Source organism: Ischnura elegans, chromosome X (assembly GCF_921293095.1).
Source record: "Ischnura elegans chromosome X, ioIscEleg1.1, whole genome shotgun sequence".
Classification (NCBI taxonomy): Eukaryota; Metazoa; Arthropoda; class Insecta; order Odonata; family Coenagrionidae; genus Ischnura; species Ischnura elegans.
This window is the reverse complement of record NC_060259.1, coordinates 104,266,347-104,290,922: the sequence shown is the minus strand read 5'-3', so window position 1 is coordinate 104,290,922 and position 24,576 is coordinate 104,266,347. Positions and strand designations below refer to the sequence as shown.

The 24,576-nt window shown below is 35.7% G+C and overlaps 1 protein-coding gene across 7 annotated transcripts in view; it reads right to left on the bottom strand.

Annotated features, from left to right (window-relative positions):
- Positions 1-860: 860 nt before the first annotated feature.
- The window catches only part of LOC124170598 (NAD kinase-like), a 223,024-nt gene continuing 199,308 nt past the window's right edge, over positions 861-24,576 (bottom strand). For 6 of the 7 annotated variants that reach the window (XM_046549418.1, XM_046549420.1, XM_046549419.1 and 3 more), the window contains 3 exons: positions 18,692-18,774; positions 4,421-4,676; positions 861-3,891 (listed from right to left, as the gene is read on the bottom strand). In XM_046549418.1, coding sequence (XP_046405374.1) covers positions 4,472-4,676; positions 18,692-18,774 — 288 coding nt within the window. In that variant the 3' untranslated portion in view covers positions 861-3,891; positions 4,421-4,471. Of the gene's footprint in view, positions 3,892-4,420; positions 4,677-16,825; positions 16,909-18,691; positions 18,775-24,576 lie in introns of all 7 variants that reach the window. The other variant, XM_046549415.1, reaches the window with a different exon arrangement.

Genomic DNA, 24,576 nt, shown 5'->3' with positions numbered 1-24,576 from the left:
TACATTTGAGCAAGGAGGGGGCAGAGCATCTGGTGAAGATGTAAGGAGCTAGCAAGTGCTTTGGAATAGGAGGCATGGATTTGGCAGGATGTGGCAGCTGCTATTGAGGATTGATGACATATTGCTGTTTGTTGGTGATTTTGATGTGCTCAAAGGTTTTTGATGCTAAAAACGTTTGTGTATTCCACAGCATATCATTGATCATGATTCAAATGCCAAAAGGAAAATATGATCAGTCATTCTACACAATTGATCAATGACAAAAAATGAAATACACAGATAGTAGTGATCATTCACTGAATTCTTATTTAATGCAGCTAAAAAGAACTGAATGTGATTAATAAAAATTGATTGGTTAGCATTATGTCATCTCTAATAACTTTCTTTAAGTAAATAGTTTTTCCGTTACTCGACTCAACATCATTATCCTGATCAGCAAATTAGGGAGTACTTTTCATAAAAATAGTTCAAGGCCTCATTGTAAAGAACACAACAGCCACCAATCAAAAGGTACGAGTTTTTATGTTACGTGCATAGGTCCTATGATGCATTTAATGTTTTAATATGTATGTATTTGTATTTTACAAGCATGGTCTCCCCTGGCAACACATGTCATTGAATTTCTCCACTACAAGGGGCAGATAGTTTGAAAATTCCCAGATGTAAGAGAACCTTATGAGGACAAAGTTTTGGGAAAACCAACTTATTCGAGAAGTTCCACAGCTGGCTGCATTCAGATGCCAATAAACTTTGCTTTAATTTTTTTCTCCACTATACATAATGACACAATGATAGCATCACAATTACTTCAGGGTGACACAATGGATGTTGAGAGGCTGACTTTAAATCATATTAGTTCATAATTTATAATATTTATTATTCTTAGCTCACTTTCACACTTCAAAAACACAACAATAATAAAAATGGGCCAAAAATGTTAGTTTCGAGGAAGTTAATGAGCAATTCTCATGAACTGAAATATCATTCAGAGTTGGAAGACCAAGCTAATATGTAATATACATGCCATGAAAAATGAATGCATTTTACCCATAGACCAAGACAAGCTGAAACATTGTTCATTATCTCACTTTTGGTGAAGAGTTGAATATTTATTAACAATTTCATGGTTAAGGCCTAAGGTACTTTCAGATTTTCTATGTATAAAACAGAATACATCAGTATGCATGCATTATTGCAAGCATATATTCAAACAACTTGTACAAAAGCACCACTTCAATTTTAATACAGAAAATATTACTCCTTAAATAGGTACTATAAATCTATGAAAACTGTATCTACAACAAATGCCACAGCATTAGTAAATACCAAAGGCTCTCAGCTTTTTGTTTAATACCAAAAAATGTAGTCTTTACTCATTTAGAAACCTATGATATTCATAAAACTTGTGTTCTTGCTATTTCTATTGCTGAAAACTTTAATAATACTAAGGCAGGCAACCCCAAATCCAGAGTATTAGTGGTTTTTAATGAGGCCACTGAGGTTTGTGCAAAAATAGATTGCTAAGCCTGATTTATGCTCCGGGATTTATGCTATGGATCAGGGATCATAAATGATGGTGGTGGGGTTATGAATTAGGTGGGTGGGTGGTCCTCTCCTTGTAGTCCTAAGATTGTGGGCTTTAGTTTGATTTTACCCAGGGAATAGGTCTTCATGTAAAATTCCAGGGGGACCAATGTTAAGATCATGAGGGAGAAAAGCATTTGTCCGATAGAACATTCTCCATCTCAAGTTACTGATCACATAATGAACCATTATTCTTACTTTACTTTACACGAAGTGAATTAAATTCACAGGCACAACTATTGACCTTATGAGCACATAACCCTCATTCATATCTATACAGTGTACTACCATCGTTGCCCACTGTTTGCCTTCAGAATTTGTAAGACTCAGCCTATAATATTAGAGCAAAGATTTCCACGGCAAGAAAATTTTGAGTGAATGGACCAGAAATCAGTGAAAATCTCAACTGAAAGCCACAAAATAATATTCATAGAGTAAATGAAAATTACTGCATAAAACTTAAATAATAACCCATAACTTAACTGAATCCAAAGATAAAATTCACCTTCAATGACATTTTAATACGATCGCTGGACATATCATTATTCCGGCTCCATTTTTGCAAATAAATTTCCAATGGAAATGGAATAAAAACTCCTTTTACGTTTATATCTCCAAGATATTAGGAATAAAGTATTGCACTTAAAATTATTTTTTCACACTTATGTAACGATGGTGAAATACCACATGCTTACAAATCATTTTAAGTTGCATTCTGTCTATTCAAAAGTATTTATTTCGACTGCAATGATCCAATTAGCTTCATTTTATGGACTAACCATTACTTTAAAATCCTGCAAAATGACATCTGTAAGGAAGATGATCTTTATCATCACGCATGCAATGATGGTCAGATATCATAAATATGTGAAGGGGCAATCAACAATGTGACATGGACAGATTACAGCACACTTCTTATTTGCTCTTCCCAGATGTCCTTTTCAATTTAGCAAGAACTAAAAGTTCTTGGTTATAACGAAATTTTTATGAAACACTTGGTACCATGTACTCCTCAGTAAAATCACATCTGCACAATTCTATAACATTCCGTGTGAGGTGGGTGTAAACTTAGGGGTAAAAGTTTTCACATGATATCCTCCAGATTGAGATCACGAAGGAGTTAAACTACACCACCATCACAGTTACCTAGCATGCAATGGTTCCCCCAATTACATGATCTTTATAAAGTGAGGTTCCAGTGACAAGAAAGTACCAAGAAAAAGGATAACAAATAAGTTCTGGCTGGTAAACAGACTTGGACTCGGGGTTGTCCGTGACAGTTCAAATATATGGTCCCTAGTAGTCGATGATTTTCTTGCTGGACTCATCACTCACAGAGGATGAGAAGCAGGTGACATTCTGCAAGGTGCAAGAGAACTAATGAGCATAAATATTACAACCATAATCACAACATTTGTCTGTCTCTTCAGCAACAATGATGTAGGCAATTAACTTTTCACTGCTCTGACCCAACATAGATATAGTTCCTAAACTCTGTAAACATCACCATCATTGTCAGCCAGGATGAGAATCACTCCAAACAAGGTTTTCACTATTCATGTTGAAGTATTCGTTCTGCTTTTCCCTATCCTGATGGCAGTGCTAGCTGCATCACTTTGTTCAAAATAAATCTCGTGAATTAAATGGCTCAAATAATAAATTATAAAATAAACATACACAAGAAACCACACACTACAGCAGCAAACTAAATGTAAGTGACACTACTAGCTGAATAAAGTTTTCATCAGGAGTAAAAGAAGTGTAGGAGAACTGATAACCCTCAAAGACAAACATGCTACCAAACTTATTACACTAGAAACCAGATGATACCTTTCTGAGTACCAAAACGGTATGAAAAATAGCAGAGAGCCATGGACCAATTAATAACATTAAATAAAAAAGAAAAACGAAGATTCGATGATGATGATAATAGCAAGAGGAAACAAAGGATTCACACCAGTCGAACTAATTAAGAGACTTCTCATTGAAATGTCACTTTTATAAATTGATACAAAAGGGGAAATAAAACTCTGTCACATTAAAAGTTTTTTTCCAAAAATTTTTCACTGTTGCTCCCTAATATCCCATTCTGCATCCAAGTGGTCCTCTTGCAAAGAAACTTGAACATCAATTCATAGTAAGCAAAATATTTTGTGGATGAGAGAGTGAGACAGTACCCACTGACATGACACATGATCAGTTGATTCATGGAGGAGGGAATCAAAGGATTCAGCCATGAAGTCTGTCTGTATATTCTGAATTCTTATTCTTCAACACAGCACTCACCGAGGAAATCCCAGGCCATTACTACAAATAAAGAAAGGCAATACATAAATTTTCGTACTTGCACAAAAAGTTAGGTCACTATGACTCAAGCCACCGGTGAATATAGATTATATCTCATAATGGGGACAAATACAATGAAAAGTTAGGTAACATAATTTTTAACATGGAAATTCCATGATAGTTTACTTGGGCAATAAATGTAAAATTTAAAATTGACGTAGAAAGTACCTACATACATGGCATGTCCCCAATTATCCCCAAAAATTTGTCACCAATTACCCCTCTTAGTTTGGTTAAGCTTTTCATCACAGGTGATTAGCTGAGCAAAGAAAAATTAGTAAAATAACCACTAGCCCTTACTTTAATGTTTTCATTCATTTCATCAAAATAATTTTCAACATTAGCAACACAAAATACCTCTAAATGCTTCCAGAGTAAAACTGGATATTAAGGGCATTGGGTTCAAATATTTAAAGATAAATGAGCATCCCTATATTATCATGATTCAATACCACATGATCAATATTCTTTACTGTCACCACATACTTACTTTACACCCTGTGTGTCATCAGCTTCATTGTTTCAGATCCGTTACCTCCACCTAGCTGTCCAGTTGATCTGTGTGCTCCAAAGAATCTAGAGTGTCATTGGAGCTGGAATGTGTCAAGTCTGACAGCTCGTCGAGATGCTTTTGCCTCTTTCGTACATTCCAATGCAGGCACTCGGCCAGAGAATCAAACCAGTCGGAGATTTGATCCTGGGCACAAATGGATGGCACAGGATAGATGGAGGTGGTCACCCTCAGGCTAAAACAATCAATTCACAAATAAGCAAACATTATATTCCCTAATGAGGCACAAATTGGGATAAAAAATATGACAATTCATACATACAATATGTTCCGTAGTAAACCATGAGTATGTGATTGTTTGCTTGTTCATCATTATAAATCTGATCAGGTTTTTAATGAAAGTACCATTTGGAACACCAAAGAATAAAATGGAATGATTGAAATCTTGAGTGAAAACTACAAAGGAATCTCATTTTTCAAATGCAAGAAAAAAAATTTGGCAGGACTAATTGTGAGACTGAAACTTAACAAAAATATATTTATCAATCCAACTTTTAAGCAAGCAATTTTATGCTCATAAATATGCCAAAAATGACATTAAAAGGCTTTCATTGGTCAAAAAATCTTTAAATGTTTATTTTAAAAAGCAAAATAAAATATTCCAATTTAGTTTGAAATTTCAGTGACTAATTATTGATTATGCAGCACAGTAAATAAGTACTGCAGCTGAACATTCCTAAAATACACAATAATAGCGAAGATGGATCTTTAGTCCTTTCTCATTGACATGCACAAGTACGAAAATAGCATGCAACTCCAAAAATAAAGCCAAACACCAAGAAATGTAAGTGGTACCATTTAAACCATTCACTGTTAAGCCCACCAATTTGCATGCTGAGCATTATACCTATGAGCAGTGGTCACTGATGGACATACTGCCGCACTGAAAATGTTCCCACATACTGATTTGATCTCTTGACCCTGCAGTGAATGGGTTAAGAAACACAAAAGCTCTCCAATGGCAACACAAAAAAACTACCAAAGAGAAAGTAGATGAGTGGTTTGCCTTTATTGGAACCGGAAAAGTTAATCACAATAACATCACTCTGATGCAGGCTAAGTCATTATTGACATGTCCTTTTGGTTTTCATTCCTGCCCTACCATGCATTTGGTAGAACAACACAGCAGAAAGGAAAATAGATAAGAATAGGATTGCTTCCTATTTTGATTCTGAATGGAAGGAAATGATTAGCTTAGCATAACTGCTAGACCATGAACAGGCTTTGAAATGAAAAAGAAATATGTGAAGAGAGGCTACGCTGTCAGAGATATGAAGTGATTTTACTTTGCAGGTGTCTGAAACAGAGCTGAAACCAGCCAATGATAGCTAAAAGAAAATTAAATGGAATAATTTCAAAAACATATCTTGAATGGCTGAATTCAGTTAATTCCATCACAGATAGATTGCAAGAAGATTCACCAACAACTTCACCCTCATATGGATTTACAAAATTAGTTACGTCGTTGGATTTACGGCACCGCAGCCGCGCCGCGTCATTTTTTGCTATTATCTTTCAAAGTTAGCCTGAATTTACAAGTTTTCTGATTGATAATGGTAAATACATCTATTATCTTTATTTTTTACCGTGTTTTGCTAGATTTAAACCCTTATTGTTGAAGTTATAACAAAAAAACTTGAACGCTGCATTCTTTTCCATTTCTTGCCGTAATGCTCTTTATTTCAGTTCCCTTTGTTTGTTATTTTCGAGTGAAAGTTTTTATTTCGTGTGTAATTGTTGTTTGAAATATTTTTCTGATATGTAGAGCTCGACAAACTCCGCTTTTTAATGTTTATATTGTTTATAACTTTATGTATCTAAATACTAAAAATACTGACCGAATAAAATTCGTTTATGACTATATGACATAATTTTGCTTCACTGAGTCCACCCATATGTTATATCTTCGCAGTGTATATAGAAGGATAAGTTATTAAACGTTAATAATAGAACAGCTGTAGGTTAAGTGAGAAGAGACGAGTGTTACTTTCGTGGTTTTTACAAGATTCTGGCGATCAAGACAAATCTTACGAATATTCTGGGAGCTTATGCCCTGCAATTAAAAAAAATCAAGGCTTACGGGTTTTGAAATATAAATAATATGGGATGATAAGCGACTTGTCAAAGAACCCAACGCTTCTTTGGAGTTGGAGCTAGAAGAGTCGGTACTCTTTTCCTACCACGGAACCCTATTCCCCCACTGGGGCGTGTAGCCCAAGGGAAAGATTTCCTTAGATATGGACGGGTAAATGTTTTGCGTGGGAGCGCATCAGATAAGGTTTTACTCCTGTATTGGTGGGGAATCCAAAAAAAATAAATTCTTAGAAGTATGTGTTATTGGTGGTAGGGGAGAAGGAGCAGCTGCCTTTTTTCTTTCGTCCAGCTCTGGGTGAGAAAGTGATGAAAGAATGCTCTGGGGTGACAAAAATACCCTCACTTTGGAAGGACCTCCCTTACATTTTCTTTCAGTTTCCTTTCTTAGCGTTTCACTGACCCAAACATTGAGACTGTCCATACCTTCCCACTAAGCTCCCTTATTCGTCATTCACCACCTTCTTCCCCCCTCCCACAAAACTTGATTGAACTTCTCTCCACCCTAATGACCCACCCGAGCTGGACCTTCTTGGAATGAAGGGAGGGCCACCGCGGGGCGTTTTGACAAGGCTTTTGTTCACTGTCCCTCATGTGGCGTTGGAAGGACGAAGAAAAAGCAGGCTTTTGTATCTAATTGCCTCCTTGCACTCCCAACCTTTTTCGCGATAAGGATTTTCTACTCCTAACTGTCCTAACGATCTGGGTATTCCCTGATCCTTGGCAGTCGACACACTACCACCCCTTCACCCAAAAACAACCTCCTGGCATTCCTTCTCCTTTCTCCTCCTCACTCACCCCTTTACGTTAGTAACACCCCCAGTGCATAAAACATCTGTGCATTTCAGTACACAAAGAAACGAGAAATATGTTCACAAATTTTCACCTCACCGTAAATTGTCTTTTCACCTATTCATAATGAAACGATTTTTACTATGTAAAGTCTAAACTCATCGTCAGGAAAGAGAAATTATTTTCTATCACACAATTAGTTGGGTAGTTATCTTGATTTCACCCCAATGGTAAACTGTCACGTCATCAGTAACTATATAAATGCCAGCAATTTTGTATAGACTATCGTAGCAACGAAGGGTTTTTTTTCGAATGAAAGGTACAAGACATATAACAATAACTGTGTTCTTCACAGTAGTCGGTGAAACTTCTGAATCTCCTGGCAAGTTACAGTAACTCATTCAGCGAGAAATGTTCACACAACGGTGAGAAAGCATTATTCGGATAATGCATTGTGTTAAATTTTTCTTAGAATTGCTGCTTGGAGGAATTCTAAACAGAGTCACCCTAGGATTTACCCTAAGGTGACTATCACCACGGCAGGTACGTGGATGCGGAGCGGAGAAGGTGCCCAAGCAAAACTAAGTCGGAGGTCCATGAAAAAACCACTTTGACTAGCCATGAGTTTTTATGAATAATTCTTGTGAAAAGATGAAGTTTTGTCAGTGAACATCATAACAAGGCAAATATTTTGATTCTTAGCTAAAATAGAAAGCAAAATTGGTATGGTAATATTTTACTTTTGTTTAACAATTTCATTTTGTTTATTATGTTTAGAAATATAAATAATATGATTATAAATATATTATAGCATTTCATACGAAACATAAATGCTTTGACATTAACATTGAGAGTGCAGTCAACGACGTAGCGACAAGGAAATACTGAGCGCCGCAGCGGCGCCGAAAATCCAACGACGTAACTTTTTCCATTAGAGGCCAATAAAATGTAACCTATCGACACTATGCTAACAAATTTTATTTGTAGACGAAGAAAGCAGAAAAAATAGACTACTGAAAATTTCAAAATGATTCATTGGAATGGAAAATTTTTACACCACTTTTAAAACCTCGAGCGCCGCTAAGGCGCAGCAAATCCATATGAGGGTTAATCTCACAGGCATTACACAAAAACCAATAACCACAGGCAGTATCTTCACAGTTTGAGTACACCCAAACAAAATAAAAACCATGCAGGTCAACACTCAGCCAAACCAATACTCAGCCAGGAACCATTCAAGCAAAACTTTCACACAAACATTCCATGAGAGGACGTAGCAACACAAACGAGTTTGAGAAATAAGAATGAGAAATGGAAGAACAAAACTTGATTGAGTTAAAAAAGTGGACTCATTTAGTATGGTAAAATGCAGGAGATTGAAACAATTTTGTCTACTGAGGAGTAGAATATGTAAGAAATTAAAACAATGGATAAATATAAGAAAGACAACAATTAACACAAAAATGTAAAAGGGCCATACTCGTCCAGGAGTTTAACCCTGCCTAAAGTATTGTAATCTAACCATAAGTGTATCACCTCAAAATCTGATAACTTGGAATGCAACTCTCTCCAAGGGGAATAACTGAAAACTATTTTCGGCAAAGGACTTAAAGTATATCCAGTAGAAGTATCAAATTCAGTTTTTTGTGCAAGTTGATGAATGACAAAAATATTATGACCTAAACCTTCCTTTCTTAGTTAATCAGTGTTTCCCGACCTCCTCTATCCCCTCATCAATACAGGTTAACTAAATAACAGTCTAGAAGTAATATATTTTTGGTCAATTCTTTTTGTTCTGATGGTATAAATACTACATTTGACGGCACAATTAAAACCAATTGGTTCAATACCCAGTAGCTAATGTTAAAGGAAGCTTTTATGACTACTAACATCTCTTTACCAATCCTCAAGTCACTGAATGAACTGATACAGATATTTCCTCTAGGTACTAAGAAACAAATCGACCCTCAAAAATGAAAGTATTCATGGAGCAATTAACGCAGATGAAATCTGAAAAAATTACATCCAGATGATAAGCCAAGAAAACACTGGATCTGAATTTATATGCATGCTGTTGACATCATTGTTGCACATCAGAGTCTAATTAAGGAGTATGTTTATCACTTTGAATGAGGTGCTTCTTATCATCACCATCCCCTCCAGTTCATGGAGTTTCCGATAAATTGAAAAATTATGACATGAGGTGATGCGTACTGCAGCTGCAAGCACAAACAAGTTTATTTGTGGCAAACCGAAGAATAAAGATAGGCACAGGTGATGCTAGGGAGAGTGCAAAACTGTGTACAAGGTCATTGTGCAAAGGGATGCCAAGCACCTCAGCTAGCAGACAGCAGCCTTGGCAACTGACAACACTTCCTGGCCTAGCAAGGTCATTTCTGGTAGGTGCATTCTTCCCCCTTAGCCAAACTCAAAATTTAAGACCCACTTGAGGGGATTATTAAGTAGGCATTTGAAGGATGATTCAGTGCACTTAAGGAGCACATTGTTCAACAAGCTTCTGCATAAACATATGCAAAACTTAATTCAAAATCTTGAATATTCAAAATTTATGACAATTGGCATTTTTATACATTCTATCAAAAAAGGTGACTCAAGGTAGACCAAGCTAATATGTAATATACATGCCATGAAAAATGAATGCATTTTACCCATAGACCAAGACAAGCTGAAATATTGTTCATTATCTCACTTTTCGGCGAAGAGTTGAAAATTTATCAACATTTTCATTTCAAAGATACTTCATTCACTTCACTTGATGAGCCACCAAAAAATAATGCCTTGTTTCCAAAACCTGAGGTAGTAGCACATTAGTGATCCAGACTGTATATTCCTGGATATTAATCAAAACAATTCCGCAATGCAGTCAACTTTCAAACACTGCATATATCCCACCTAATTACCATCTCGATACTGACAAACGGTTTTAAGAAAGATTTTCAATTACATCCACCAAAGGTTGATGCTACATCAAAATAATCACTGGGAAACCTGAGAAGAATTTACCATTAACTTGCCAAGAAATCTTGCTTACAATATCTTTAAATTTTAGGAATAAGGCTAATTGTCTTGATATGAACACCTCAAGATGTGGAAAATTATTCTGCACATGATAAAGCTACAAATGCTTACTTTTTTTACTGTATTTCTACCGTGATACGATTTCCTATAAAAAATTATGACGCAACCGCAGAAATTTAGTTTCAAATAGCTACCCTTAATATCTGACCATCAACTAGTGGGCACTGTTTATTATCACCTTCATCCCAAAACCGCATATAAATTCAATGCCAGTTGAAAATCAATCAAAAAACACTAAAAATGCTTACATAGTAACCGCATCTTCAGCAAATCTCAAAACTGTTACTTATATCATCAAGAAAACAAATTCAATTAAAAAATTAAGGCATACAAAATACCATGCCTCTTTTTCCTAAAATTTGAGCAGAGATAAACTTTCCTCCCACGTATATGGATGGAAATATTAAATTCTTCTAGCTCAGAGAGTCTATAGTGATTATTGAGCAAGAGGCATATTTGACAGCATCTAATCAATGATGCCTTCAATGCCTTAAGCATGCACAATATAGAAAGCATATCGAGTCAGTTCAGTGACTTGAATGCAAGTTTAATTTAAGGTATTTAAATCACCCAGCATGCATTAATTCAAGAAATATCAAAGACTCAGTGCATATATGTATTTACAAACGTATTTTTAGCACTATGAAACTATGTACTTCAAAAAAATAGCAATTAGAAAACAGGGAAGGCCACAACGATGACAGGCAGCATTATCTTACATATATGCAAACTGCTAGCACATATATTTAGAAGCAAACATTAAGAATATAGACTGAAAAAGCTTGACTAATACAGTGTGTCATATATGCTTGAGGCCTCGATTTGGTTAAATGAAAACGCTGCATCGCTCAGGGGTTGGATTCTGCCATTTAAAGTCACGCTTGAGGGGATAATACCATAACAATTTCTCAGCATAAAAGTTTTATCAAGATAGGACTTAAAGAGTTAATAGCCATTTGAACGAAAGTGTTTACACTATGCTGTGACACCTCATCAAGCCCAAGGGTTACAGTACCTCAAAGAAACTTTAAGCAATGCCCATCTAGGAAGGTAAAATGTGTTAAAGGAGCATATTGGCCAGGTCAAAGTGATTGATTCGAGTAATTTAGCATGAAACTTCAATGACAATATTCCAAATTTAATTATAACAAACACGTTTCTACATGGTACATAAAAAGCAAAGGGTTAGGCTAATAATGCATAACCCAAGCGTCATCTACTCTATACTTCAATGTAAGCACATTGATAGGATTTCCACTTTCTATTAAAAGGAAAATAATTAATGAAGAAAGGTCTACAAAAGAAAGGACAACAAAGTTTCACTTCAAAATGTAAAGGTTAAAGCTCAAACTAAAGGAACAGCTATTTCTCAGTTCTATACTCATGGCTGGGGAGGCCAAAATACAAACATCTCATATAAAGCTATAGCAGTCAGATGATAAGATTTTATCATGACCACTTACATACACTATTATGAGATGCATAACATTATTATCAAAATTTATTCCAGGATTTTGAATAAATTAATACCTATAATCATAGATTTAGCCCTTTTGCTGGTTATTAATTTTTGTTCTAAGAAGTTATGGGCAGGTGAAGATGGGCCAAAACAATGATGGAGCACGTCCATCACATACGAAAACTCTCAGGCAACCCATGGCAATACATACTTTTAATTAGCAATGATAAAGTCCAAAGTAATTTTAAAATGAACCATGTAAATGATTTTTTACAAATATAAGAGACTCTTGCTAGCACATGAGGTGACCAAATGTACTGACAGAATAATTTCCAAGCACTGAGACTCAGATTGGAAGACAAAAGGCGTTAAATGAGGACAATGTGCCCCAAATGAATATGCTGACAAGAGTCTTCTGTAATTTAACATCTATAGTTGGTGGTAAAATATTTATACTGTGGATGAGAGAGGTTATGGACATTGATTTCTACTGAGGCATAATATGGGGTGAACTTGTAAGCTCAGTGGCTTAAGATGAGCAAAGACATGAGAAAATATGAACATACTTTATGGTCATCCTACCAGCTTATGAAAACAGAGAGAGTGACTGAGTACATATCCTACCCTCTATATTCAAATACATAATACTATTCTATCACAAACATCAGAAATTTGAATATACAGTAAACTCTTGATTTTACGAAGCAGGATTTTACGAAGTTTTCGATTATACGAAGTGATATTGCGGTCCCGGTGAAAAGCCTATGCTAAATACATGGCGCTATTCGATTATACGAAGTTTCGATTATACGAAATTTTTTTATTTACGAACCTCGGCTCGGTCCCTAGGAGCAAATGGCATTCGTTTATACGAACTACGGCGAAAAATTTGTCAACAAAACTAGTTACGCCGGCGTAAGTAGCTAAAAAATCAGCGCTTCCAACTGTGGTCCATCAAAAGTGCGAAATCGTAAATGATAATGCAACTATGGAGAGAAATGGGTCGCCAAAAACCTCACTGTGGGAATTTAGGGGGAGTAGGAGTTCAGTTAAAATATCGCGGCTGACATTATGCCCCTATTTACGTGCCTGTTCGTAAACATAGCATCGACAATAATTCGTAGTTTAACATGTCAGGAAGGTCGCGCGGAGTATTTCGTACACCCCTAATTAACCCTTTGCACTGCTGTGAACGTACTTCGAAGACTACTTGACTACTTTTCGCCGAAGCACTTCGAAGGGTCCCTAATCCGGGACCCTTTCCTCAACGAGCTCACCCTCGCTGGCCCCTGAAACTGGGCTATTTTTTAATGCATTACCTGACGCAACCCTGGGTTTCAAAGGGCAAAGGTGCCATGGGGGGGAAAAGAGTAAAGTGCGTGTTACTGTGGGGCTGTGCGTCAACCAAACGGGCACGGACAAAATAAGCCCGTTGTCATTGGGAAATTTGAAAGGCCACGGTGCTTAAAACATGCAAAATTGGAAGCCCTCCCCGTTTTTTACCATGCAAATAAAAACAGCTGGATGACCCGAGAAAATTTCCAGAAAACGGTTATACGTCTACAGAGAAAAATTGCTGGAGAGAACAGCAAAATTGTTTTAATAATGGATAATGCCACCGTTCATAAATACGTGGAAGATCTAAAATTGGCTAGTCGAGTTCGGGGGTAAAAAGAGGACTCGAACATTAGCAAGTCCCAGCCCTTGGACCAAGGCATTATCCAGGATTTTAAAGACCTATACCGGAAGAAGCTTGAGCGGTATTACTTGCGATGGATCGGTATGTATACATTCATCTATTTTGCTCATGTGCGTTTGGATATCGATTTCGATATTTGTATTCATGATTATCATTCTTTCAAATCTATTTGCTACTTTTATAAATGGGAACAGAAATTAATAACATCCCGAAATGGACGTTGATACATGCAATCCGCGCCATAATATCTTTTCGTGTATATATTGGCCTTTGTGAATGAACAACTTAAATATCTTAAGTACTGGGCTCTATTTACCGCCAATTTATATTTCAGGCTTCTCGTAATGAAGACGCACTTCCAAGTCTAACCATGAACTTTCTTCTCACGCGCTTCCCCGTTCTCCCATGCTGGGGTTCTGTCTTTCCAAAGCCGTCCCTTCCCTCCTGCCGCCTTTGGCTGATCTTGCTGACACCCACCTTACGCATCCCAAACCCCTCCTTCCCCAGCATTTCCCATTCACTCCCTCCCTAAGGAGACTGTGCTTGTGTGCGTCGCAAAAAAATACGGCCCCCAAAAGTAGACTGAGGCAGAGCTGAAGGCCATTTCCCCACCCTTCTTTGTCCTGCCCCCTTCACCAGTCCTTGTGCTGACCACACTTCTTCCCTCAGGCAATCCCCATCCCACTCTTATTCACCCCACCCACTGGGAACGTTCCCCGATTGTGGAAAAGGGCATGGTTCATCTTTACCTGCAAAGGGGGGAAGTTATTAACTGGAGAGAGGCGGAAGAAGTATCTTCCACTATCGGGAAAATGGTGCCGCGCTTATAATTGTCTCTCTTCTTCTCAGCTGACTTTTCAATTGAAATTAATTTATTTGCTCTTTCCACACTATATTTATTTACGATTATGGCGCGACTAATTTTTAGTGCTAAAACTAAGAAAATCTTTTCTCTATGTCAATGATCCTTTGCCTAACTTTCAATACGGCGGAGAAAGGAACACGAAAACTAAATGAGGTGACGGTACAGGTTTTTGCGTGTCATTTTTTGGGAATTCACGCTAGCGAAGCAATACTTAACCACGTTGAGAAATGATAAAACGTCTCTTGTAGGAAAACAATCAATGTGGATAATAACGTTTCTATCTATATTTCTCCGATACTGTAAGATGTTACTCCTGTCGTTTTCCGGTTGGAACCTTGCTCCTGTCGGCATAAAAGGAGAGAAACATACTATATGAACAGGTCACCTCACACCCGGTATGAAGAATACAGTCCTGATGAAGAATTAAGTCTTTTATGGCAACGTCTGCGAAGATGATGGAACACAGTAGTCGGACGGAGAACTCAAACAGAATTTACTTCAAATATTCGCCAGAAGATAATCACATCCTACGTTATAACGTAGGATGTGATTATCTTCTGACTGAGACTCAATTACGATCATAAATATATTTATGATCGTAATTGAGTCTCAGTGAAAATAGAGAACATTCTGCTGAAAATACGAAGTAACTCGAAATATTAACTTATGAAGGTTATTTTGGAAACGGGCTAAGACCCTTGTTTTTCTTTTTTTCTCGTCACTGAGCGATAGAGGGCGACATAAATGGCGGTTAGGCCGGCTGCCGCTAAAATTCCGTGGGTGTCAGAAACAAATATCTATCTTTTGCATACTTAATAGTAGCTATTGGCTCCTAACCACAAATTTATTACTGTTAATTCTTATAATAAACATTGCAATTCATTATTTGATTACGTTTTCTAAACTGGTCGGGAATTTCTTTAGCGATCGTTGATGTTGAAGTATGAACTAGAAATGGGAATTTTATGGTGGTATTTAACGATTTTTCACATCATAAATCGATAGCAAAACGCCTTTTCTATGAATTATACCGAGAATAACCACCGAAAACATTTAAATAAGACCACTAAAGACAAAAAACGGCGGAAGAAACAAAAGCGAACATTTTTTTCGTGACTTATGAAAAAGGTTTGAATTTACGAAACTCGATTTTACGAAGTGCCAATTTTCCGGTCCCACTGACTTCGTAAAATCAAGAGTTTACTGTAGCCACATTTGAATAGGTTCTCTGAGAGACCTTATAGAAATTAGGAAATTCACAATTTTGGCATTGACTAAGAATGAGAATTCACAAAAAAAGTTGAGGGAATAAAACGTAAGCCCTTCTCGGGATACCATGTGGGTAAGTTTGTGTAAGAGCGCCGACGTTTCGGGTACCGACTTGCAACCCATTCTCACGGCTACAAGAATAGCTGCGAGAATGATTAAGAATGGGTAGCGAGTTGGTACCCAAAACGTAGGCACTCTTACAAAATCTTACCCGCGCGGAATCCCGAGAAGAGTTTATACAAGTTGTTTGCCGGAAAAGTGTAAAATCTTACATAAAACTTAAGCCTTTTAGCAATGTCAAGGTAACAATGTGAGTATTATTTGGCTAGAAAAAATTAACTTTAAAAATAAGAGACTGCTAAATAAAAGTTTGCAGGCTACAAATATGTCACTCAGATTCAATGTTCTCTTACGGACAGTTAGCTTACAGTGCCACAGTACAAAAACATTCTACACCACCCCAGATACATGAGCTAATTTACTAATACAATTTCCCATAGACATCTCCCAATTCAAAATACACATGATAACAAAGAAACAAGCCTCAAATGGTGAAAGAGATAGATTCACTAAAACATAACTACAAATAAGAGTACTTTGCTCAACAATTAATCAAATCATCAAAAATTTCAACTAAACAAAATTACAAAACAAGGACCACTGAAAATATGCTTAGGGAAGACAACAATTGGAAGCACATCAAGTAATGAACTGCCCCTCAAATCACTCCACTACATGGTTAAAATATATTTCCTGAAAATTTTCCAGACAGTTAATCCAAGACAATCATAATCGGTTACATAAAATTGCCTCAATAAATCCTTGACCTCTAGCATAATTAATGCTTAAATATACAAAACACAGATCTAATTTTAGGCCATCACCCTAAAAGCAATTTCTAAATTTTAGTCCCCATTATCTTTGTCTGATCTAAATGAAATTTCTCCTGCCTCTACCCTACAGAGAAAACTGTGTGATATGAATAATTATGATGTAACATAAAGAAAAGCATGAAAAACAAAGAATAAGGGTGAGGAATGTGTAACACACCTATCTCCAACACGCAACTGTTGCTGGTGGCGTCCGTCAAAGGAAACACAGGCAGTGCTCCTTGCGTCGCAGTTCAGCTTGATCTGCAAACATACCACACGCACGCACACACACAATCAGCCAAATTCAAACAGCAAGCAATCATCCATGGTGGCAGAGATGAATAGGTTGTCACGCAATTGATAGAAATGAAAAGCCAACAAAGAAATTAAGAATGAATTTCAAGCAAAAATAATAGAGGTTGATAGTAATGAGGCATATTTTAAATGGTAAAAGAAAATGGTTATATTTCATAAAATTTTTAGGAAACAATGCACAAATTTTTATGCCATTTTATAATCCGAGAAAAAGTATTTTTTTTAATCACAGTTGGTGAAAAACCAGGTAATTCATGTGCAAACATGCAATCAAAATCAGTAATGTCAAAATATTCATTCGGTGCATTAAAGTACATAATTTGCATATTTCAAATACCCATAGACATCAGGCATTCATCAATGCATACCCCAAACACACAGGCACATGCATACGGGATAATGATATTAGCTATTATTTTAAACAACAACTCGATAAAAGAAATTTTTGAGAGAATGCACTATTTCCTCTTTTCCAGTCATATCAAGTCTTCTTTTGTGATGCATTAATCATTTCAAAGTAGGGCTGCTATCTCAAAAATTTCAGAGTACATAAATTGAATGCCGTTAAACATTTACTTATACATATAATATCAGAATTATATTACCGAGAAAATACAAAGTTCAAATATTCATATTTAAGATAGAGGTAAATGTTGAAAAGGAACTACTCTATGCACTCTGAAAGTTTTAATATAATGGCCTCATTTAAAAAGAAGTACCACACCATGAAAGGAGACCAGTTGAGAGGAAATGATGCATCTTCTAAAACTAACATTTTTTTATTTTTACAACCAAGATTGAATTTAGTGATGCATCAGTCTTAACTTACCTAACACATACATCACATAAAGCAATAATGGAAAAAGTAGCACTATGACACTATCAAAACAAATGAATAAATCTAAGAATATACTATGATCAAATGACTAACTTACTTCAGTATGTATATACATAATACTCACATCAAACTTCACATATGTTGTAAGGAGCTATTAGTTACTTCACGCGTTGAAATCTAATAAATGCTATGAAAACAATTTAATACATCTACGACAATTATGTCCACGATTCCCTTCAGAGAAGGAAAATACAACTGACAATAAATGAAAAATGGTTCCCAAAAACATTTACAAAGCAATTGCCATAAGAAGTACATTAAATAACAGGATATAACGTACTTCCACATAATGGAAACAAGATGGCAAAACATTTACAGCTATTCTGGAAACTTAAGCGATATAAAGCAAAAATAGGTATGTCTTACAATTCAACAGGCCAATACATTTTACATAGCGGACAGCAGTTATGAAAATTTATCAAATTGACAGCTGAAGCTTCCACACCTATTATTAACTAATATTAATACCGTTTACAATACCATAGTATTCTACTGCATTTTAGATGGATATTCATGCCCTAGCTTACATACACGAAAATAATGAAGACATTTAATTTTATCCCAACTTTTAACACACCCATCAAATCAATCATACTGGCCAAATAACTCCCACAAGCATGCAAAGAAAAAGCATTTCAGCAATTTTTTCAATGCTTCAATCAATAAGATACACAATTATTCTCCATAACCTGCCAAGACAGAAATATATTAATTTGCACAGTCACAGTTTAGATCCAATGATATATCAACCACACACATGCAGCACTTAGCAGGAAAATGAAGGGATTGCTGTGGCTCATTCCATCAATAGACCACAGTTTAACCCCTTACCTGTCACCATGAAGGAGTTCTTGTCTATTTCTGCCATCAAATGAAACCCATGATGTGTTCCTGCTTTCAGGGGGCACTGAGATCTATATTGAAAGTTGAATCAGGAAGAAAATAAATTTTGAACCATGAGGGAATAATCAAAAACTGCTCTCACTCCCTCAACATTTTTTTCTCCAATTGAGTCAAGAAATACAGTTCCTTTGAAGTTTGAATAATACCATTGTGATGAATTAATTTAAATAATTACTTTAGTTGTTTGCACAGTATTTCTCAGCCATTAAATATATTCCATCTTACAGGAGGCAAGCATAACAAATGGTAAAAACCATCACCATATCCGGGGATGAGATTTTAATGGTTATTAACATCATACCACCAGCTTAGATAATTATCTCAGTTCTAATACCATTTAAAACTCTACGGATACAATATTCATTGAACCTATTTCTTACAGGTTAAACTCAATCTAATATAATGCGCTCTATCCCTAAGGTACAAAGTAAATTTATTAGAATGCTGAGGCTCTATAAATAAAGATAAATTATAGACATTTTAGACGTAGGTAACAGAGCTACATATCTCCATGGCAGGCTAATAACCAAGAAATGATCTGGTAGATGTGATGATCAAGTATTTTCTATTGACCAAATGGTGCATCTATATAAGATGTCCTACTTGAATGATGAATTCATCGATATGATTTGGAAACCTTATGATATTAATGAATATTTCCTTTCATTCAGTTTTATCTGAAATTCAATTTTCTCCAATGGTTGCATTTTAATTGCATAATAATTGCATTTTAAGTTTCATATCCTTCCCTTTTTCATCCTTTTCAACAATGGATATTTCCTTAACTGCCAAGTAAAAATTCAATTAGGAGTTCTTTCAGGGGACTTAAAGGAATATGTACTTCTATCTGTAATATGTAAAATCTAAGGATATTTTTCAAGTTCTGTTTCTTGTTCACATCTGTCGAATTCAAACTGATGCTCTACTTACTAGACAAGAGCTCGCACACAGAATATACTTTCATTTAGAATTTTGTCTGTGGATGTTTATCCAAAAATTTCAGATTGTTTTATTTTCAGTTGCTAATAATGAAATGTTATGTGCATAGTGAATTACATAGCTTTGACTGTCAATCATTTTTACCACTTTCATTTTACATCACTCTAGTGGCCAACTATAGTGCCCAAGCATGTCAGTGAACATGCCTTTTGGTAGAATCAGAAAATCACTGTATTCATGATCTGTACGTTAATCTCTTCCCTATTGGAAAAAATCAGATGATTCAATTGAAAATGCCAATTTTCAATTGAATTTCCTTGTATTCAATTGAATATCCAAAAATTCAATTGAATTTTCAAATTTTCAATTGAAAATACGAATAATCAATTGAATATTAGGAAATTCAATTGAATTCGAAGAAAAGATACAATTCCATTTTCAAATATTCAATTGTATTCTCAAATGTTCAATGGAATTCCCAAATATCCTATTGAAATCTCAAATACTCAATTGAATTCTAAAATATTCAATTGAATTCTCCAATATTCAATTGTAATCAAAAATACCGTTATTCATATGTTTACGTGCACATGGTTGACTGGGTTGTGGTCAATTGTGGTTAATTTTTTGCTTGTGGAGAAAAGACTATTTCATATCAGTGTTATTTAACCTGTGCTTGATCCCCACAGCATTGTGTTAGGTCATTCGTGTCTCTTCAGTGATATAGTGGAAGTCTTGATGTGATTGTGGTGCTTTAGTGTGTTCATTTTGTAATGTATCGTTTGCCTTCAGTTTTTTGACTGATTATACTAACGTTTGTGTTTAAAATGTAAGCTTATTTAACTTAATTATGCGTACGTGCGTTACGTCGCCGACAAAAAACTACTAGCATTGTCGGAATAGTGTGTATCACGCAGGTTTGTTTGTGTGAAGTGAAATTCCCGTGTTCTTGTATAATCATGAGTGACATGTTTCTGTTGTGAAAAACAAGTTATGTTGGGTTAATGCAATGCAAGAAGCCTTTCTTAGATAAAGACTTGTGAGATATTTTTTGGTGAAGTTGTTATCGCTAATCGCGGACAAACGTTTGCTTTTCGACAACTATTCAACGTTGTTTGAACTGGTAAAAGATGTGGCTCTCATGGTAAAGTTGTTGTTCTGACAATCATGGCAAAACTATACAGCTTTTCGATAACTATTCAGGATTGTGAGAAGTGATGTTAGATGTGGAAAAGCCCAATTAAAATTTTTATGACACTGCTTCTAAAAATATTTCAACTTTAATTTCTGTTCACATATTTTATTTATTCAGAATTCGGGATTCGTGAAATTTAGATGTTAAGTATATCCTACCTAATAATAAGTTTACCATACTGGATGTATTTATGTATTTGTAATTTTATCAATTGAACCGTTCAATTGAAAAGTAACAAATTTCAATTGAATTTTTCAATTGAATATTTTTCAATTCAATATTTTTCAATTGATTTTTTTTTCAATTGAAAAAATATCAATTGAAATTTGTCACTTTTCAATTGAACGGTTCAATTGAAAATTTTTCTCTGGAATATTTCCAATAGGGTTATTGCTGGCAAAATATAGTCCCAACTAGAAATCCAAGCAAAATGGTCTAAGCCATCAGTTATTCTTTCTATGCCATTAAACTAAAATACATCATTTTATTTTAGTAGCATTAGAGTTTCAAATTTTAAATTAAACGTATGTAGCATTATACATGACACTAAGTATTGACTACAAACGTTAGTTGAGGAGGACCAAAAAAGGTTAATTTTTAAATACATATGTATTTCTGGCTCAGTAAGTTGCCTGTGACCATTGTCCAGGATTGCCTGAGAGGATGCACTACTCCCATGCTTTCTGCTGCTTTCTGCTATTACTACAACTCCTTGGTGGTCATTTGGTTTGTCTGGTGACCACGTGCTGTAGTCATTGCTAGACCTGGGATTATCAAACTTTTGAGGAAGATGGAGAATCAAACCCAGATAAAAAAACTGACAAGAATTCGCTTGTTTAATATATTGGAGAAGCAAAATTACTCTCTTGTGTGAGCAGCAACTTTCAACTAGAAAAACAGCAGGCTTTATTCATAAAATTGAAAATTTGTAGTTCCGTTTAACCCTTGGTAATGTCCTTAAATTTTGTTTTGGATCAGACCTCATCCTAAAGGGGCATGAAAAGTGATCAACTTGGAACTCTATTATCATCACAAAATTATAGGCTGTAAACTTTATATTCATATGGGAAAATATATCTTGTTCGTGCCATTGTATTTAAATTATGTCTGAATTTAATGGTGCTATTTTATAACATTCAGGGGTGCATTTAGCCCCTGGTCACAGGGGTCATGACTCTCTACCCCTTATTCATATTAATATTTTTTATATGAGCAACAGCTTTTGCAACCTTGTAAAGGAGTAAGGAAAAGTATATGAAAATGCATGGCCGCAAGTACCAAACACGAGAGAAGTATGAGTTGTATTTATTGCAGAATGTAAAACTCCCCATGGTAAAAAGTCCCTTTTCCCCAAGGGGGTTTTCCATACTCCTCAGACCCAGGTCAGACCCCGGTCATGACCCCACCAAATTTGATGTTCAATCCATCCTTGATAACATTGATGCATTAATTTATGACAATAAACCAATGATTAAAATCATTAAAATTTACTTCTCTAAGGGTGCGATTCATAGACGACACTGAAATTGCTCACTTTACAAAGTCTCTCTTTACGGTAAAGTGAGACTTTAGCTAAAGTTCGTTTCAGAATCGTCCCAAGGATCTCACTTTATAAAGTGGCACTTTAGCTCCTAAAGTCTCGATCATGCATTAAAATTTTAGTGTGTTGGCAATGAACGCTGCGAAAAAGTGAAGAAAAAGATGACACACGATATTAAATGCGTACTTGTTTACATGATTCTGGCAACTGGGTTTTCGTGTTGTGTTTTGCTAAGATTTATTAAGCTGCATTTTCTTGTTTTCTCATATTATGTGCAAATTTAAATGAATACTGCGTCATTGAAAGCTTTTCCCCTCTAGCTTTTTTGTACATTAATGACTGAGTTGGCTGAATAAAAGCTCACTTTTAATTAGCTTAATGCATTGGTAATGCCCTTCGATGTTTCCAGCGAAGTAAATCTTCAAATGCTGATATTTTCACGTCATTTTATGATAATTTTGTATAATTAACTGCATACGGTTGTTTGGACTACATTTAAGTCGAAGTTTGATGGTGTACGTTCATTGAAGGTGGGTGAAATAGTGAAATTCTCTCGCGTTAACTTGAAACTGTAACCAAGTAATTTGAAGATTTACCGATCAGTGGTTGTCTCAGTTGGACGCATATTTTGAATGAGGTATGGGTGTTTGTTGAATTCTTTTGTGCTTACCAATATTTTAAATCTTGGAATGTTGACCTAAGGGGTTATATATTCTAGAGAAATGGATGAGAATGTACATTCAAGAATATCTATACCATCAAAACCAATGAATAAATGGCCACGCAATGAAACATGTTGAATGTGAGAATGGACTTATATCAATAAAAATCTCTTTGTCTATTTTAAAAGATGCCTCGACATAGGTGAATACCTAACCCGAGTATCCATTCACGAATTTTGTAGTAAAAAATGTCAGTGAAGTCTGTGATGCTGTGTAAATAACATTTCATAACAATCCTACATCCTCGAGAAAACATTGCTTTGCTGCTGATAATATGACTATGAAGGAAAGTATGTTTTACTTTTTATTGCTGCCCTTCATGACGAGATCTTATATCATCATTGTAAACATTCAAATGCATAGTCGAAAAACGAAACAGAAACTCGACTCTAGTTTCAAAATCACAGAAACATGTTAAACGTGATATGGAGGCATACGGAAAGAGTACATTAAGCAAATATTGAATGAAAACGCTTAAAATGCAACGCAAGGTATAGAAACTAGCATTTGGCTGGCCAAACGATATGAAAATCAAGTCTTTTTTTACGAAGGCTATTGACGCCAATGTAAACAGAATTTTGCTATCATATTCAAGCATCTTTGAGGAAAATTCTAGAATATAAACGCATAAATAACCTAAGAACTTAACAATTAACTTGTATATAAAATCAACATAAATTATGCCAACCTGTTCAACCACTTACTGCGTTGTAATTATCACACGACCGATAGAGTTAAACTTCAAAATATAAGTAATGGGTCATCTCCATCAATACTGACTCGATATATATTCAGGGAAAAGACATATATTACGTGTCTGGTTATTTCTTGAAACGCGCCAGTTTGCTGCTGTGTTCTCACCAAAAAATTAGTTCATATTCATTTCCGTAACCCAAATATCTTCATATTTCAACTTCAATAACAGCCGGTGCAGCCATATTTATTCATCCGTAAAGGACACTTTAGCCCTAAAGTGAGCTCCAGTTGGGCACTTTGCGGTAAAGTGACGATTCTGCCATTTTTCTTCTAAAGTGGTGTTTATGAAACGGAAAAAGCAGACTTTAGCCCGCCTAAAGTACACATTAGCCTAAAGTGCCGTCTATGAATCGCACCCTAAGGGAGAGATAGGCAATACAGGGCAGAAGCCACAAGTCTCCCAACACAATTACCCAAAATATAGGCAACACTTCATATTTTTTGGGTGGTATTTAAAGTAAGCCAGTGGGTGAGCCATAAATGAGCTGTTATGAGTTTGATTCATGCTTCACCAATGTGAAAGCAAGTCATCCAAGGTGACCAATATGAACATTTGTTTCCAACAGCGTCCTCATAATTTTCAATAAACTTGGATATTAAGATCATGGGCCCATCCATCCAGTCTTTGGAGGACCAGACCAGCCTGAAATTGTTTCATGGA